This window comes from Simochromis diagramma, unplaced genomic scaffold (assembly GCF_900408965.1).
Source record: "Simochromis diagramma unplaced genomic scaffold, fSimDia1.1 OVJJ01000596.1, whole genome shotgun sequence".
In the NCBI taxonomy this organism is placed as follows: Eukaryota; Metazoa; Chordata; class Actinopteri; order Cichliformes; family Cichlidae; genus Simochromis; species Simochromis diagramma.
The window spans coordinates 2,907,059-2,924,065 of NW_024387245.1; the positions used below are offsets into that span (position 1 = coordinate 2,907,059).

Sequence of the window (17,007 nt, forward strand, 5' to 3'; positions counted from 1 at the left end):
GCCTCATTTTCAGCAGCATCTTTCGGTTGGTCCTTAATATGAGACACTCATGATGCTCAAGACAAACACAACAAATATGATGCCGTGTATTTTCCTCTTAAGTGAACAGTAATTCCACTGTACTTGTTATTCTCAAACTAATGTGTCATTATAAGCTAAGAAAAACAGACTAGTGGACATATACAGCAACTGTACTGGGAGGCTAATTGTCAGTTAGTGTCAGTTGCTGTGGCTCAAATTTTTGGCGGGTAAAAGCAGAAACCCATATTCTTCATATTTACATTACACTAAAATTCCAAACTTTTTATCTGTAATGAATACACGGGCGATCGTGGCTCAAGAGTTGGGAGTTCACCTTGTAATCGGAAGCTTGCCGGTTCGAGCCCCGGCTTGGACAGTCTCGGTCGTTGTGTCCTTGGGCAAGACGCTTCACCCGTTGCCTACTGGTGGTGGTCAGAGGGCCCGGTGGCGCCAGTGTCCGGCAGCCTCGCCTCTGTCAGTGCGCCCCAGGGTGGCTGTGGCAACAATGTAACTTGCCATCACCAGTGCGTGAATGGGTGGATGGCTGGACTTTGGGGTCCTTAGGGACTAGTAATGCGCTATACAAATATTTACCATATAACACAAAACCCTCAGCGTACCAGGTACAAATACATTTTGATCACTAATTCTTCAAAGAGAGCTGGTGATCATATGCCATTATTGGCACTTTATTCATAATTGCCACTTCAAGTAGCAATCTTTGTCTTAAATTATTAACTAGAAGTGTCTGCAATTTTAACTTATTTAATTAGCTTTATATTCTTCAACTGTTTTAGCACCATTACTAAATGGAAAATACTTCCATTAGTTCCCCTGTTATCTCATTATCCCTGTCGCTCTGTCTTTCACACGCCACCCCCATCTCTTTTCTTTTCTCTGTCTTTATGGTCTGTGCCAGTAATTGAGATTCACCGTCGAGAAAGAACTCACTGCTGGTATCAAAGGGTGAGGCGTCAGACAGAATGGCCTTGATCATATTTTTCACGGGGGAACAGTTATCCATGCTGTTGCCTTCCATTATTGTGCACTGCATTGTGGGTCTACACCAACCCGTTGGTCATTTGTTCCCCTCAGTTGGGTTGCTGCATGGAGCTTATAGCTCACTTGCACAAACAGCCATGCAAATGTCTGCCAAGAGCACTTTCATCAAACTTGTACTCCACAAGCAAGGGGCACAATTTAGAAATGTGGTGCCCAGCGTGTTCATGTAGCAACAGAGTAAAGTCTAGGGCAACCAAAAGGCAGCCTGCTATTTTTCTTTTTAATTACTGCAGTATACAAAAGCCACCTGTTAATAACAAAGCATTCACCAGGAATAAATTCCTAGCAGACTTCTTTGTTAGCCAGCTGTAGCACACAAAACAGATTAAATTAAATTAGCTGAGAATATCACCTGCCTCTTCAGTCTATGCAGATGCTTTCACTGTTCCTATACCTTAGAACCACTGTCAACACCACACTGTCTGCCCATAGCCTTTAAACTGCAGGGAAAATATAGCTGGTTCACTTCTGCCTCACTACCAAATAGATAACAATGGTCATCTAACATTTCTGTTTTTCTCCTTTAATGGTGCAGTGTGTCCTGTAATAAGTCCAACATTTTGTTGACCTATCAGTCCACCCTGACCTTCACCATATAAGGATTCTGTGGCTTAAAATTACAGCTATGTCACCCCACTTCCTTTTTTGACCTGGCCAAAGGTCGACGGGTTACAATAAACTGTGTCTGTAAACAACCATGTGTATTTTTTTATACTAACAGTCACTTCAGATATGACGGCAGTCTCTAAAAATAAAATTTTTATCTCAGCGGACTTTCAATGTTCGCTTTTTAGCTAACTTGAATTTACAATATAGTGATTAGCGCACACACATAAACACACACAGCTGCACCAAAGCTAATTTAATGAACTCTATTACCAGCATATAATAAGTCACATGTGAGATGAGGATGACCTGGCAGTATCCTCGTTAGCTACACTCCTTCTGTGTGAGCGTATCTGTAAATGAACCTGACAGAGGTTGAATGTTGCAGGGTAAGATGCTGCTTCTTGTCAAAGCAACTGTCTGCACAATTTATCATTCGGATTTCCCCGTTGTCCTTCTCTGTGCCCCTTTGAAGCTAATTCAATTAATACCACTGAATATGCTTTTAAGTCAGGACAGCTATACAGAAATATTACTAAAGCATTTAAATATGCGTTGAATTCAGCATTGTACATAATTAGATTCAAAGTTGCATACTTTTAAACTTTTTGATAATGTATATTTGGATGAAAACAGACCTAAAATATGAGGATAGTATACGCTGTGGTATGTGTATTTTTGTTGCGTAACATTTTATACCTCCAACTCCAGCTGTCCTACTCTTTAAAATCTTTTTCATCTCCGGCTCTCATAATTAAAATCTCTAATTTGTATTCACCCTTTTCTCTGTCTGATTCTAATTTTTTTCCTCTCCTTCCTGATTTGGCTTTGTTTCAAGGGGGCTTCAGAAAACTGTGAAAGTAAAAAAAACAAGGAACACATTACTAATTCAGGTAGCAATACTGACAATATGACGCAGCTCTCGAGTTAATTGTGCTCTGTGGCATATTCAGTGGGAACAAATGAGCCCATGAGGTACAGTTAGTACAGGTTAGTGCTCTCTGTCCCGCTAGCAAGAAGTCACAATTTGTACTTTTGAAAATGTAGAAAGATTATACTGTCAACTTTGCCTGTTAGGAAACAGAATTATTATTATTATTTCACTTTATTGTTCTTTCCTAACTTCCACAATGGACTGCAAATACCAATGCCAGACAGTTACAAGTTTGTATTTTATGCGACCTTTTGCAGATGTGTCTCTGATTTTTTTTTCTTTAGAAAGAACCTTTTAATTCTAAAAATCTAAGCTCTAAGCTGTTTTCATACATTCATTGTGCCCGTTTTCAAGACATTATACAGTGTCCAACTTACCCAGATTGGACATCAAACTAATCTTTACTTTACAAGCTCCTAATAGCAAGTTCCTTAATCCCTGATTGATACCATTTGAGTGTGAGTAGTAGAACTTCCTGCATGGTTTACGTAAGCCTCACATGCATATCCAGTTGTGAATGTGCAGCTAGGGCAGCTACATAGAAATATAGTTGTAAAGAAAATCTGACATTTTTGTCTGGTACATGTAAGAAGGGGCGACTTCAAATAATTTCCAAATCTGATTTTTCTGATACTGTTTGGAGTTCATCTGTGAAATGATCAAAAGAAGGCCACAAAAGAGCAGCTGAGAGGCATACACTTCACCAACCCCAATGTACTTTTATTGTTATATCAGATAACAATGATTTGGGGCTTCATATAGTATGGCACACCATAACAATTAGATTAGACTCAGTGATTACAGCATGACCATATTTGATATTCAACTATCCAACAAGAGTTGTTGTTGGATAGTTGAGAAGCTTATTGTAGAGATCAAGTAAAGAAGCAGGGTCTAAACTTGTTTATTTATTATGGCTAGCATATAAAGCTTTTCTATCAGCATAAAATTGATCCAGGTAAATCATCAGTCCAAATTCTAGGCAAAAATATGTGGTCCAACACCATATACAGATGCTAGCTTCAAATGTACACCCTGGAAAGGAACATTCAGTTTCTGAACTTAAACAGAGCTAAATTTCACTCAGTCTACGTGTGTTTCTTTCTGAATTTTCTCCACGGTATTGTCTTTAGTTTAGGAATTGTGTCTGCCTCTTTGTCTGGGTGAAGCATCTGTCAATACGTGTCTGACAGGAGGTAGCATGTGTTCGGTGTGCATGTGGGATTTCACACCTTGTCATGTTTGATGGAGCCCCTACTTTAACAGAAGTGATAGAAGGTGACTTGGAGTGGAAGGAGAGAGTAGAAAGGTTGAGTAAGGGGCAAAGATGAAGGAAAGAAAGAACAATCAGAGAGAAGAGAGAATTTTTGTCATGTTTAATTGATTCAAGATTCACTGGAGAACGTAGAGGAAAAAGAGGAAAGGCAAGAAGAGAAAAACAAAGAGCAGGAACAGAGGGGAGAAGCTTCAGTGCTTTGGGAAGGAGGAGATATGCAGATGGAAGGAGGAAGAAGACAGGAAGGAGACAATTGAAGACAGGGCCTCTGACAGGATTAAACAGTACAGCAGGGGACAAGACGGAGGAAGAAGCAGTTGTTATACTGTCACAATTCTGAAGAGTGTCACAGAAGGAGGCACAAAAGCAGATGGACAAGAAGAACTTTTAAAGACTTAACACAGTTTTACCAGGTCCATTACATGAGATTAAGGAAAAGAAAGGGAAAAAGGAAGGAAATACAAATAAAGGGGAAGAGTATGGGGATATAGATAAGAAAGAATATCATATGGAACATTTTGAAAAAGCAAAAAAGAGACAAGAAAAGAGAGGTTGAAAATAAAACAAAAATGGGTAGAGGGCAGGTAAATGAATGTAGCAAGGGGAAAAAAACAGGAAAATGCATATGAAAGTAACAACTGGAGTTTATGCTGTTTTTCTTTTCTTTTCAGAGCTTTGTTAGAGTGACAACCCATGTTAATCACTACAGTTAGGTACTTGTTTTTGTTTAGAGTTGAAGGATGTCTGGATAATGTATCTGAGGCAGACTCCTGAAGTGCTGTGTGCTCTCAATAAGGCTGAGCTAGAAGCTGGGTTAAATGCTATCGCTTATTGTCTCCCCAGCAACACTTTCTAGTTCCTCCTGGGGGATCACAATGCATTCCTATGCCAGGTGAGAAGTAATATCTTTCCAGCAGGTTATGGATCTTCATCAGGGTCTCCTTCTAGTTCAGGGAAAAATCTCCCAGAGGAGATGCCCAGCGGGGATCCTAACCACCACAACTGACTCCTTTTCACACAGAGAAGCAGTGACTCTTGTCTGAGCTCCCTCCAGATGTCTCCTAACTCTATCTCTAAGGGTTAGCCCAGGCGCTATATGGAGGAAAATCATCCATCCACTTTTATTTGCAACTTTACCCAGATCTCGTGACCATAGTTGAGGCCTGAAATGTAAGCGGACTGGTAAATGGAAAGCTTCGCCTGTTGGATCAAAGTTAAGCTCAGCTGCAATCCTGACAGATCAGCTGACCTCAGAGCCAGCCCAGGCATACATGGCTCAGCTGTTACCCTTCTACACATCCAATGGGCAAATCACATACAGGGCACTCTCGTTATCCTGCTGCTCTACAGTTCACCTACATCCCAGCAGATCATACACGACATGACTTAATCAGTGCCTCTTTAAAGTTACACCCAGCAAGAATATGTGCTTGCTGGGTGTTGTTTTCTGTAGTAATTGTATAAGCTGTACAATACTGATTTCAAAAATTTACAATCGCTCTTATAAATAATCTTAACTTCTACAGATTTAATTAGAGTAGTAATGAGAAATTGAATGATATGAGGAGCCTGCAATTTAATTAACCTAACTTACTCTTCCATTTTAAACAATCTAGCACTGAATATGAAATAAAAACATAGTAATCAGTGTCCTCATTCAATAAAATAAACAAAACAACACAAGCATTAATGTGAAATGATCATTAATCATTGCATATGTGAAATTTACTTAGAATTGCATATTGCTGTATTGCTTGGTGATTTTGCAGAGTTAATGACTCTGTTTTGCAATCTCTCATTAAATAGATTTGTAATGATGTTTACTGTTCTGCACAACACAGGGTTCAGTGGGTTTGTACATTATGGATATGTAATGTACATACTAATAAACAAACAGAATATGGAGAGATACATAGAAACATGTACATAAACACACTGACTGGCATGATGAAGAGTATCATGTGTTCAATTAGTTGATGCTGTTTTGACACATGTACCATCTTAATCAATGCTGGAATTAACGATATGCACTATTGTATAACTAAACACTCAAAAATACTGATGCACACAGACGGGGGCTGAAAAAGGACATAAGGAAAAGGAGTATGCGAGGGGATGACATTGCTGTCAGACAAAATCTGTCACATATATTCATGCACATAATGTATCTCTATGCATGTGTGGGCACACTACAATGCACATATGTTTACCTCTGCATTAGTATAAATTGTATCTGTCTGTGCCTGTTTTATACTGTACACATGCTTGCATGTTTTAGGACATGGGGTCATTATTACTTTCTGCAGGGCATGTGTGTTTTCAGCCTTTTTCCTCTCAGCAATATTCCTTCCTCATGCCGCACTTTTCCCCCCAATGTGAAATATTTAGCTTCATGGGTTTTGGTGAACTATCTACTGCTTGAGGTTCCTCGGGACAAAATTTGAATGATGCTGTATCTGAGGGTCATCCAGAAACTTCAAAAATTCCATGTAAATTCAATTGAGTTTACCCTCAGAAAAAAAAAACTATGTGCATAAAACATGTGATCACTCAAAACATCTTCTGTGGGAGTCCAAGATCCATTTACTTTATTTAAAGAGAGAAACCAACACTTCACATCTGCAACAATACTGTCACCCAATTTGATATCTGCCTACACATGCAAACAATAAATATCCAGCTGCACCTGCACAAACAAGCCAGAGCTGAACAAGTACTCATACCTTCTCTCCAAAAGTTGTTGAAAGGGAGATGGAGGAAACTAGTACAAGAAGAGGATAAAATAATTGACAAAAACACATTGAAAGGCATCTTTTGTCAATGTGCTACGGTTCTATTAAGTAAAAGCAGACTTGGGTTGAAAAATAAGTGAAATTTAAGGCAGCTGAATGTTGAAGCACTGACACATTAACTTAAGATGCCTTCAAAATACTGGAGCCAAGCTACAGTTGTGGTAAATGATGAGGTTTAAGCTGAAGTCTGAGGTGGGGTGATGCTATTGTTATTGGCAAAACATTGCTCTAGGGCATCTGTGCATAATCAGTCATAAAGTATCTGGATATGCACAGACTAAATCTTGTACGTCACGTTCTCTGCCCTGCGGTAAAGAAAATAAAGACCAGGTTCATGCAGTGATGTCTCTCTCATTTCATCCTCCTTATCACTACTGAGTTGATCACAATAAAAAAACTTAGCAAACAAACCAGGTATGAGTAAAGACACTGCAGCATTCTGTGCTTCTGAATACCTGAATAACAAGAACAGCATAACAAGAAAAAATTTCATGGACTCCTATGATTATATTTTATGTACTCTGCTTACTGTCCTAAAAAAGCCTTGTTATCAATATCTCTTCTATTTCCAGTAAAGTCAAGTGACTACAGGAAATTACTGAACTACACGGTTTCCCTCTGTTCTCTTTGCATAATATGTAGCTCCTTATATCAGTGCAACAGATGTCAAATCAGTTGCCTGTTTAGACACTATATGAATTCTGTGAACCTAATTTCCTTTAAGCAAAACACAGGTAAATGAAACAGCCGCATCAAAAGACAAGAATATCAGCCTTTTATCTTTGGTTCAGAATAAAAGAACAAGAGATGAAACGGGACCTTGCTGGAAGAAAAGCTGACTATATTCTCCCAGTCATAAAACCTTGTACGTCAGAGCTGTTTTCTGGGATTCATATCTGATGGCACAATTCGCAAATTAATCAACACTGTCTCAGGGGTAGGACACTTAAAAGCCAATTTAAAATATGTTGGATTGTGCCAAAATGCTCTGAGAAAACCAATTCTACATTCCACAGTCTCTCTGCAGTACTTTGTACTAATTTACTGAGTTTACAATAATAATAATAGTTTACTGAAATTGCAACCTCAGTAGACACTAATTGGAAATTAAGAATACAAAACAACATAGTCCCATGTTTTCACATATTCAACTGTGTTTGTTATAAAAAGCTGCCAGTGCTACCCCTTAGCCTCCTGAGCACCTATGGTATAAACTTGAAAAAATGTGGTGACTTCCTTCTTGAGTTACCACATTCATCCACAAGATTTTCTGAGAAAAGGTCCTCAGACTTCTGAGATTTTGACTTTTCTAATTCAATTCAATTCCATTTTATTTATACAGTGCCAAATAACAACAAAAGTCACCTCAACGTGCTTTATATTTTAAGATAGACCCCAAAATAATACATACAGAGAAAAATCCAACAATGATATGACCCCCTATGAGCAAGCACTTTGGTGACAGTGGGAAGGAAAAACTCCCTTTTAACAGGAAGAAACCTCTGGCAGAACCAGACTCATCTGCTGCAACCAGAGATTATTAATTTGAAAATCCTAGTTCATCCTTAGTTATCATGTTCACAAGAGTTTCAGAAAATCAGAATCTGACCTTGGTCAAGGTCATCATTATTCAAGCTTGCCTGAGACTCAACACTCTGTTAAATGGTAAATGGACTGGTTCTTATATAGCACTTTTCTAGTCTATCTGAGCAGTCAATGCACTTTTATTTGCCTTTACTTGCCTCATTCAAAGATATTTGGCATCCAGACTGGAGGGAATCGGACCACCAACCCTCTGAATAGCAGAGTCTAAACCCAGACTTTATTTCAGACATTTATTTCTGTGCCTAACACAAACACTGAATTTGAAACTCCTCCTCTAGCGTCCTCCTAAAATAAATCGGAGAATCGTGATTAGCTGATGGCAGCTGTGCCAGCCAATTTCCCCTGGTACTGCCCCTGAACCCGCTACTGCATCCCTCTCGTGCAGTTGAGCCACACACCACATCCCACCACCATACTAACATTTTTGGGAGATCTTAGGATTTTGCCTGCCTGCCTGTCCAGTGGAGTCATGCCTTTTATATATGAGGGGTAAAACTCCCAGTAGCTCAGCTATGAAATTACAGACCACTCAAAAGGTGGTGACTGCTGAGGTGCATGGAGCATAATAGTCATAATAGTCACAAATGCCCTGGCAACTCAATAACTCAATAACCAGCAAAACCAACCCTTGCCATTAACATCAGCGCAAAAAATGTGTGCCGGGAGCTTCGCGGCATGGGTTTCCAGGGCAGAACAACCCTGTAGAGGTAATGTGTAAGTGGTCCTATGTCTTTGAACAATGCAATGCTGTTTTGACCAAATACAGAACATTTTTAAATGTTCAAATTCTTGAAAGAGTAGTTGTCAAACAGCTAACAGTACAGAAACAGCTTTAGTGAACGTTACAAATGATCTTCTTATGGCTTCTGACAGTGGACTCATCTCTGTGCTTGTCCTGCTAGACCTCAGTGCAGCATTCGATACTGTTGGCCATAATGTTCTATTAGAACGATTAGCGCACGCTGTAGGTATAACAGGTACTAGGCTGCAGTGGTTTGTATCATATCTATCTAATCAACTCCAATTTGTTCACATAAATGGAGAGTTAATTATGGAGTTCCACAGGGTTCAGTGCTAGGACCAATTCTATTTACATTATACATGCTTCCCTTAGGCAGTATCAACAGAAGGCATAGCAAACATTTTCACTGCTATGCAGATAATGCACAACTTTATCTGTCCATTAAGCCAGATAACACACAACAATTAGTTAAACTGCAGGAATGTTTTAAAGACATAAAAACCTGGATGGCATCTAATTTTCTGCTTCTTAATTCAGATAAAACTGAGGTTATTGTACTGGCCAAGAAAATCTTAGAAATATGGTATCTAACCAGATTTAACCTTACTCTGGATGGCATTAGCTTGGCCTCCAGTAACATTGTGAGGAAGCTTGGAGTCATTTTTGACCAGGATATGTCCTTCAACGCACATATTAAACAAATATGTAGGACTGCTTTCTTCCATTTGCGCAATATCTCTAAAATTAGAAATATCCAGTCTCCGAGTGATGCTGAAAAAGTAGTTCATGCATTTATTACATCTAGGCTGGACTCTTGTAATTCATGTTTCCATAAAAGAGGGGCCTGAAAACTAAAGGCTCTGATGGACAAAGAACAAACATCAGCATCTGTGTAGAACTGATAAAAGTCAATTATCACTGCTGATGAAAGCTGTGTCTCACCACTCTTCAGCGGAAATGCCTGCAGTTTCCATGCCTGAAGAAATGATTTCAGAAGTGCAAGCATTTGAATGCTTGTTTCTTTTGACATTCACAGGGTTGTGCACCATGCTCTTAATTTGTCCCTGAGGGTCAGACTGTCAATCCAAATGTAGCAGGAGGAAGAAGAAGCCTAGAAGTGGAATATAGCTGAAAAAACATAGCGAGTAAATCAGGTCCACTTTTTGTTTTTCATAGATTTTATGTAACCCTGCAACATAAGTATTCTAATTTTAAAGACGTATTTCTAGAGATATTTTTTTCTGTCTAATCTCATCAAATACTGTTTTTTGAAGACAAAAGATAAAAATATTTAGTATATTTGTTTATTACTAAATAACAGTCTAAGCAGAGACACCCAGACCTCCCTCTCCCCAGCCACTGCTTCAAACTCACCAAGCTTGAGGAGGTGCTTGAACACAGAGGCATTACAATTGCAGACCAAGCGAGTCGAGGGATATAACCTCTCCCTTTGAGGTATGCCCTGAGCCTTCCTCCTATTGTGGCATGCTCAAAAAACTTCACTTAAGAGGCTTCTAGGAGTCTGTCAATCTCCCACCACTCCCCTCATTCTCCAACAAGATCCCAAGATATACTTAAAATCCTCCACTTGGGGTAGCAGCTAGGCCCTGACAAGAAACATAGCTGAGAACTATGGGCTCATACTTGGAGGTGCTAGTTTTTATTCCCACCACTTGACACTTGACTCCAAACCACTTCTCCAGTGCCAGTTGGAGGCAACCACCTGATGAAAAACCAGAACCACATCTACAAAAAGCAGAGACCAGAACAAGTGGAAACCATCTGCTACTTGGCTATTCCTAGAAATTATATCCGTAAAAATTATGACTGATATTGGTGAAAAAGGGTAGCTGTGGCTGAATGGCCCTAACAAGAGGCCAGATACCTGCGCTAAGTACCCCCTACTGGATCCCCTGCAGGACACAGTCCAATGCCTTCTCCATAAAACACACAAAACCTTGAAATACCTTCGGGAGGATAGAAAATTGGTCAAATGTTCTATGACAAAGACAAAAACAATAATGTTGATAATGCAAGCACACAGTGACATGTGTACGTGGCTATATGCATACAGAACATGCACAGATAAACAACAGGATGGACAAACACACGAAAAAGGGGTTAATGCCATTAAGAGATGTGCAGGGCTCATTTAGTACAGACAACCAGCACATCAGATCATAAAACACACAGACAGTGTGTGTTTGCGTGTTCCTGTGTATCCCGGAGGTGTGGTTGATCTCCTGACTGTGATAATGTGATATCCAGCCCTTGTCTTTGATCCCCTCATCACTATAAACACTGCTGATGCCTGGTAAACACATGCTGCCATTAGCACACCGATATGGCTGCTCTGTGTGAGTGTGTAAAACAGAGAGAGAAAGAACTACTTTTAATGAGTGTACCCAAAAGAGCTAAAGTACATTTAAGGTCATAAAACTCATTTTAGACAACATGTAAACAGAAAACTGAGGATATATTCAAGGTTCAAGGTTCAAGGTTCAAGGTTCTTTATTTGTCACATGCATAGTTATACAAGTATAACACACAGTGAAATGTAGGCTGACACGCTCCTCGACATGTGCAAAAATTGGGGGGGGGGGTGTAGAGGAAGAACAATAAATATATATAAGACATATAGTAGATACACTGGGTGAAGTGCAGTAGTAGCAGCAAGCAGGTGAATTCTGTATATTAATATGAATAGACATCGGACTATTTTACAGGAGACATAAAACATATTTAAAATTAAAGAAGGTTTGAAATGTACATTGTGCCTTGGTTTAGTGTCTGGAAGAGTCCTGTCTCAGTCAATTATAGATGATGTGAGAGGGCGGGTGTGTGTGTTTAGGGCCCGGATGGCTTGGGGATAGAAGCTCCTCTTGAGTCTCTCTGTCCTTGCCCGGAAGATGCGGAACCTTCTACCAGATTGCAGAAGTTGGAACAGTTTGTTGCCAGGATGGGACGGGTCCTTCAGTATCTGCGCTGCTCTAGTCCGGCATCTCCTGGTGTAGGTGTCCTGAAGCGGGGGGAGAGCAATCCTGCAGCAGCGTTCTGCTGTACGGATCACTCTCTGGAGAGCTTTTTGGTCCTTCACACAGCTGTTCCCAAACCACGATGTCATGTTCTGTGTGAGGATGCTCTCCACAGCGCCTGTATAGAAAATCCTGAGGATCTTTGGAGAGACTCTGAACTTCCTCAGTTGTCGTAGGTGATACAGGCGCTGCCTAGCCTTTTTGGTCTGGACCTGAATGTGGGCAGACCATGTCAGGTCTGAGGAGATGTGGACACCAAGATACTTGAAGGACTGCACCCTCTCCACTGGAGCTCCATTGATGATGATGGGCTTGTAGTCTCTGTGCTGACCCCTTCTGAAGTCCACCACCAGCTCCTTGGTCTTGCTGACGTTCAGCTGGAGGTGGTTGTCCTGGCACCACGATGCCAGATTCTTCACTTCATCCATGTAGGCCGCCTCATCGTTGTTGGAGATGGCACCCAACACCACTGTGTCGTCAGCAAACTTCACAATGGTGTTGGAGCCATGGGTGGCCACACAGTCTGAAGTGTAGAGGGAGTAGAGCAGTGGCGAGAGGACACATCCCTGAGGTGCTCCTGTGTTGATGGTGATGCTGTTGGAGAAGCACCTGCCCACCCTCACCACCTGAGTTCTGCCAGTGAGGAAGTCCAACACCCATGCACACAGACGGCTGTTAAGTCCCAGATCCCTCAGCTTTGTGAACAGTCTGCAGGGCACTATTGTGTTAAACGCTGAACTGTAATCAACAAACAGCATTCGCACATAGTTACCCTGTTTCTTGTCCACGTGGCTGAGAGTGGTGTGTAGGACGTGGGCGATGGCATCCTCTGTGGATCTGTTGGATCTGTAGGCGAACTGCAGCGGATCTGTGGTGTCTGGGATGGAGGAGGAGATGATGTTCTTCAGCAGCCTCTCAAACACCTTCATTACTACCGAGGTCAGTGCAACTGGCCGGTAATCGTTCAGGGATGAGGGTTTGCTGTTCTTGGGCACAGGGATGATGGTGGATCTTTTGAAGCATGTGGGGACCACAGACTTCGCCAGGGACTCGTTGAAGATGTAAGTGAACACACCTGCTAGCTGGTCAGCACAGCAGCGCAGCAGACGGCCGGTGATGCCGTCTGGCCCCGCCGCTTTCCTTGTGTTCACTCTCCTCAGTGCCGCTCGGACGTCATGCTCCGCGATGCTGGTCACCGGGCTCTCGCTGATGACGTCACTGTCCTCGGTAGTCAGGCGGTAGATAGCATTAGCCGCCTGGCTAACCTCGAAACGGGCGTAGAACCGATTCAGCTCGTTGGTGAATGCAGAGTCGGCGTTGATCGGCGCAGTGTCCCTGGCTTTGTAGTCCGTAATGGTGCGTAGTCCGTGCCACATACTCCGTGTGTCGCCCTGGTGGAAGCGGGACTCCACACGTTCCCGGTACCTGCGTTTGGCATCTCTCACCGCGCGCCGCACGCCGTATGAGGCCGCTTTGTAGGCGCTCATATCGCCAGTGGCGAGACCCGCGTTGTAGGAGGCGGTCCTGGCGTTTACTGCCAGGACCGCCTGCCAGGACCGCCTGGCAGTATATCTCAAACTCCTTAACAGTATGTGATTTATCAATCTCTGTAGTGTGTGTCAAAATAACAATATATATAAAATGGATCATTTCTCACTTAAACCCCCCCCCCCCCAACAACTTTACAATAAATTACTTTGTAATAAAAAACAAGGGGGATGAGCATCTCATATGAGATAATGGATAAACACACTGGAGATAGATTCAGCAAGTGATTAAGGGCAAACACAGAGATGCAGACAAACACTAACATGCACATCTAAAGCCTAACTACATGGTGGAAGCATTGAAACTGAAATACTGTTTGATTCAATCATTAAATCAACATCATAGAACAACTTAGAATCAACATTTCAGTGTTATTAACAGGAAATACATATTATTATAGAAAATATATTTGGGAACTTATAAAGTTTCAATTGACTAAGCTACTAGATTACAAAACATTTTGATCACTGGTTTAACTTCACCAGATTGCTTAACAATGATGTGTGAAACATTGAAGCATTCCTCCTCCTGGAAGAGTAAAGGCTTGATATGACTCAAATAAGACTAAATTAAACTTTAGGAAACAGCTTCTGTCTGTGGAATATTTAATTTTCTAGAATGTAGAAAAGCTACAAAGTTCTTCATAAAAAGTGGCTCTGTGGAATGTTAACATGTCATGAGCAAAAGAAGAACAGCCCTGTGTCACTGTGGGTTTTTCCACCCATTAATATGTTATCAGCACAGTGAATGGCTATTATCAGTCATTATGACTCCCATAGATATGGGCCAATAGTTGCTCTTCCATCTACTAGCATGCCCATTATAATCAGAGAAGTCCTGCGTCACTTATGTGTACTTAGGGAATTGTTAACCCCACAGTTAGCAGTCTGTTAGGTACTGCTTCTGTATGTTTTTTTAACCCAGTGATCCATAATCCAGCTGTACGAGAACATTTTGAATCAAGCAGTGACATTTTCAAACGCCAACAGAAAACATATCTCAGAAAGCTCTTGGCTGAATGACGGGGGGAACAAAGTAGATAAGAGAAAAAGGAAAGGAGAAGAAAGGAGAGGACAGGTGTGATTCCCGCTCAGTTTGCTTAGGAGCAAAAAGACTAAGAATGAAAAAAATAAAGGAGGAAAAACAGAGAAGTCCAGAAGGGAGCAACACAACTGATCTGTGTGTGCTCAGGCTGAATCCCAAATCAACAGACCTGCTAAATCAAGAGCAAACACAAGGGTGCTGCTCTGTGTCACTTCAGAAATATGCTATAAGGGCAACTGATGCTTTGATTTTATGTTTTATAGTGTTGCCAGCTGTAAAGTGCCAGTTCTTCCTTCTAACTGCAAAGTGCTCTTGTCTCAAATATCTTATCAGGGTTTACATAAAATAAATATGATAAAAAAGACTGGAACAAAGCTGGCTCGCTGACTCTGTAGTCTCTTTTCTTTGCTTCCATGTTTGGAGATTTGTGTAATCAGCTATGCTGGCAATGTGCACAGATGCAAAGGCTCATCCAGTTACAAAGCTGAGGAAAATCATGTTGTATTGCTTACAGTGACAAGAACAAGGCTTCTCTCGTGCACTGATAACCTGATGATAAAATCTATATTTTCCCTGGATATTGTTTGAGATTTTGTTTATATGCAAAATATATTATTTTTTAATTAATGTATGTTCTTTATATATGAGATATATTAGACCATGCCCTGCAGCGATTAGTCACCTTAATTATAAGTTATGTCAAAATTTAAACAGCTACTTTAATTATCAAACAACTGTTTCCTGTGGCGCAAACGTTTCAGATGCTAAAATTTACCGCTTTTCTTTGTCATATTTAAAAGTACATTTTAAATATTTAGGCTTTGGGTTGGTGGTTGGAAAAAGCAAATTTAGAAATCATAAAATAAATTCCAACATTTCAAGAACACTGCCAAATAAACTGAACAGAGACAGCCAAATGCTCCCTCCAGAAATCATATTTTTTACTTAGTGTTTCTGGAGCTTTTTCACCACCACCCACAACTGCTTTATATTTTTCTAGTTGGAAGTAACTCCATCATTTCCCAATACATAGCACTGTAATAGAACAGCGTAAAAATGAGCTTTAATTTTTGTCAATTATACGTTCTGAACATTTGAAAACTTGCTCAGATTGAGTATATTGCACGGAATTACTATAGTTATTCTTTGCGCAGAGATAACAGTTAACATTAACAGCCCACTCAGCAACTACAGTAACAAAGGAGAACTGCATTATAAGAATGAATGAGGAACTTATTTCTGGTGATGGTCTGTTGAATCAGGATTCATGAAAGTGCATTCTCAGTGCTCATTAGTCGTCACACCTGTCTGTTCCTTCCTGTTTCGTCTCCACTGGGGGGGTTCAAGCAGAATGTAGAAGGAGGATAGCTTATTGTACTCCTCCCGGTCTAAGATCCTAATGGTTATGGTCTTCCTGTATGGGACAACACACGTACACATACATAGAGGGAGGTGGTAAATGCATGCATGATAAACAAACATCATGGCGAGGTATATACACAAAAGGCACACACAGACATGCACACAGACAAAGGTGTAGTGGATGTGGTTGATGAGATGACGTACAGTCTGCCGCATGTTCGCTGTCATATTTAGGACACAACAGCAGGAGAACAATAAATCCCCTCCTGTGTGCCTCCATGTGTTAAGAACATGCGGCCTCTGCAGTGCGACGGACACTCTGGGGTCAAGGCTTCACTATTCGCAGGATCACGAGGCTCACCCTCTTCCTGACCTTTGGTGTCATTGCTCTCCACCAGGCGAGGCTCCCCAATCTCTATGTAGAATGTTTTGTTCTTCTCATACTCCTCGTCGTCAATTATTTTCACCTTGATGGTTTTGCTGAAGAGAAGGAGGGGGAGGAGGGGGGGGGGGGGGAGAGAAGGGGGAAAAAAGGAGGAGAGAAGAAGAGAAGGCAGAAAAGTGAGGAAAGGACAGGCTGGAAACTGGAAAACCAAGAGGAAACAGAAAAGAGCAGTACTCGACTTTCCCACAGATACACATCCAGTTATCAGGTTACATAATATTTTCACATGGACGGATCTGAAGGCTGTTCTTTTGCTTTTAAAACTATGGAAAGTTTGCATATTTCCTCTGGATGTCAGACTAATCTTTATTATTATGTTATTGGAGCAGTTCACATCCGTCTGGAATGATCAAACTGATATACTCTTTACTCTGCCAGCATGATCAAAGCTCAGTTAAATCTTTCAATCCACCATGATATCAGGCATCTTCAGTATAGAGAAAAACAATCTTGAATGTTACCGGCTAAATGAACTGTGGCAGCGGCTGGAGAGTTTATCAACTCTGCTAGTCAGTTTGGTGAGTGAGCAGTCGTG

At 41.0% G+C, this 17,007-nt stretch overlaps 1 protein-coding gene across 3 annotated transcripts in view; it reads right to left on the reverse strand.

Annotated features, from left to right (window-relative positions):
- slc8a1b (solute carrier family 8 member 1b) overlaps positions 1 to 17,007 on the reverse strand; it is a 139,719-nt gene that overhangs the window by 34,550 nt on the left and 88,162 nt on the right. The window contains exon 5 of one of the 3 annotated variants that reach the window (XM_040000565.1): positions 15,970 to 16,079. In XM_040000565.1, the coding sequence (XP_039856499.1) occupies positions 15,970 to 16,079 (110 nt within the window). Of the gene's footprint in view, positions 1 to 15,969; positions 16,080 to 16,388; positions 16,508 to 17,007 lie in introns of all 3 variants that reach the window. The other 2 variants (XM_040000564.1, XM_040000566.1) reach the window with 2 other exon arrangements.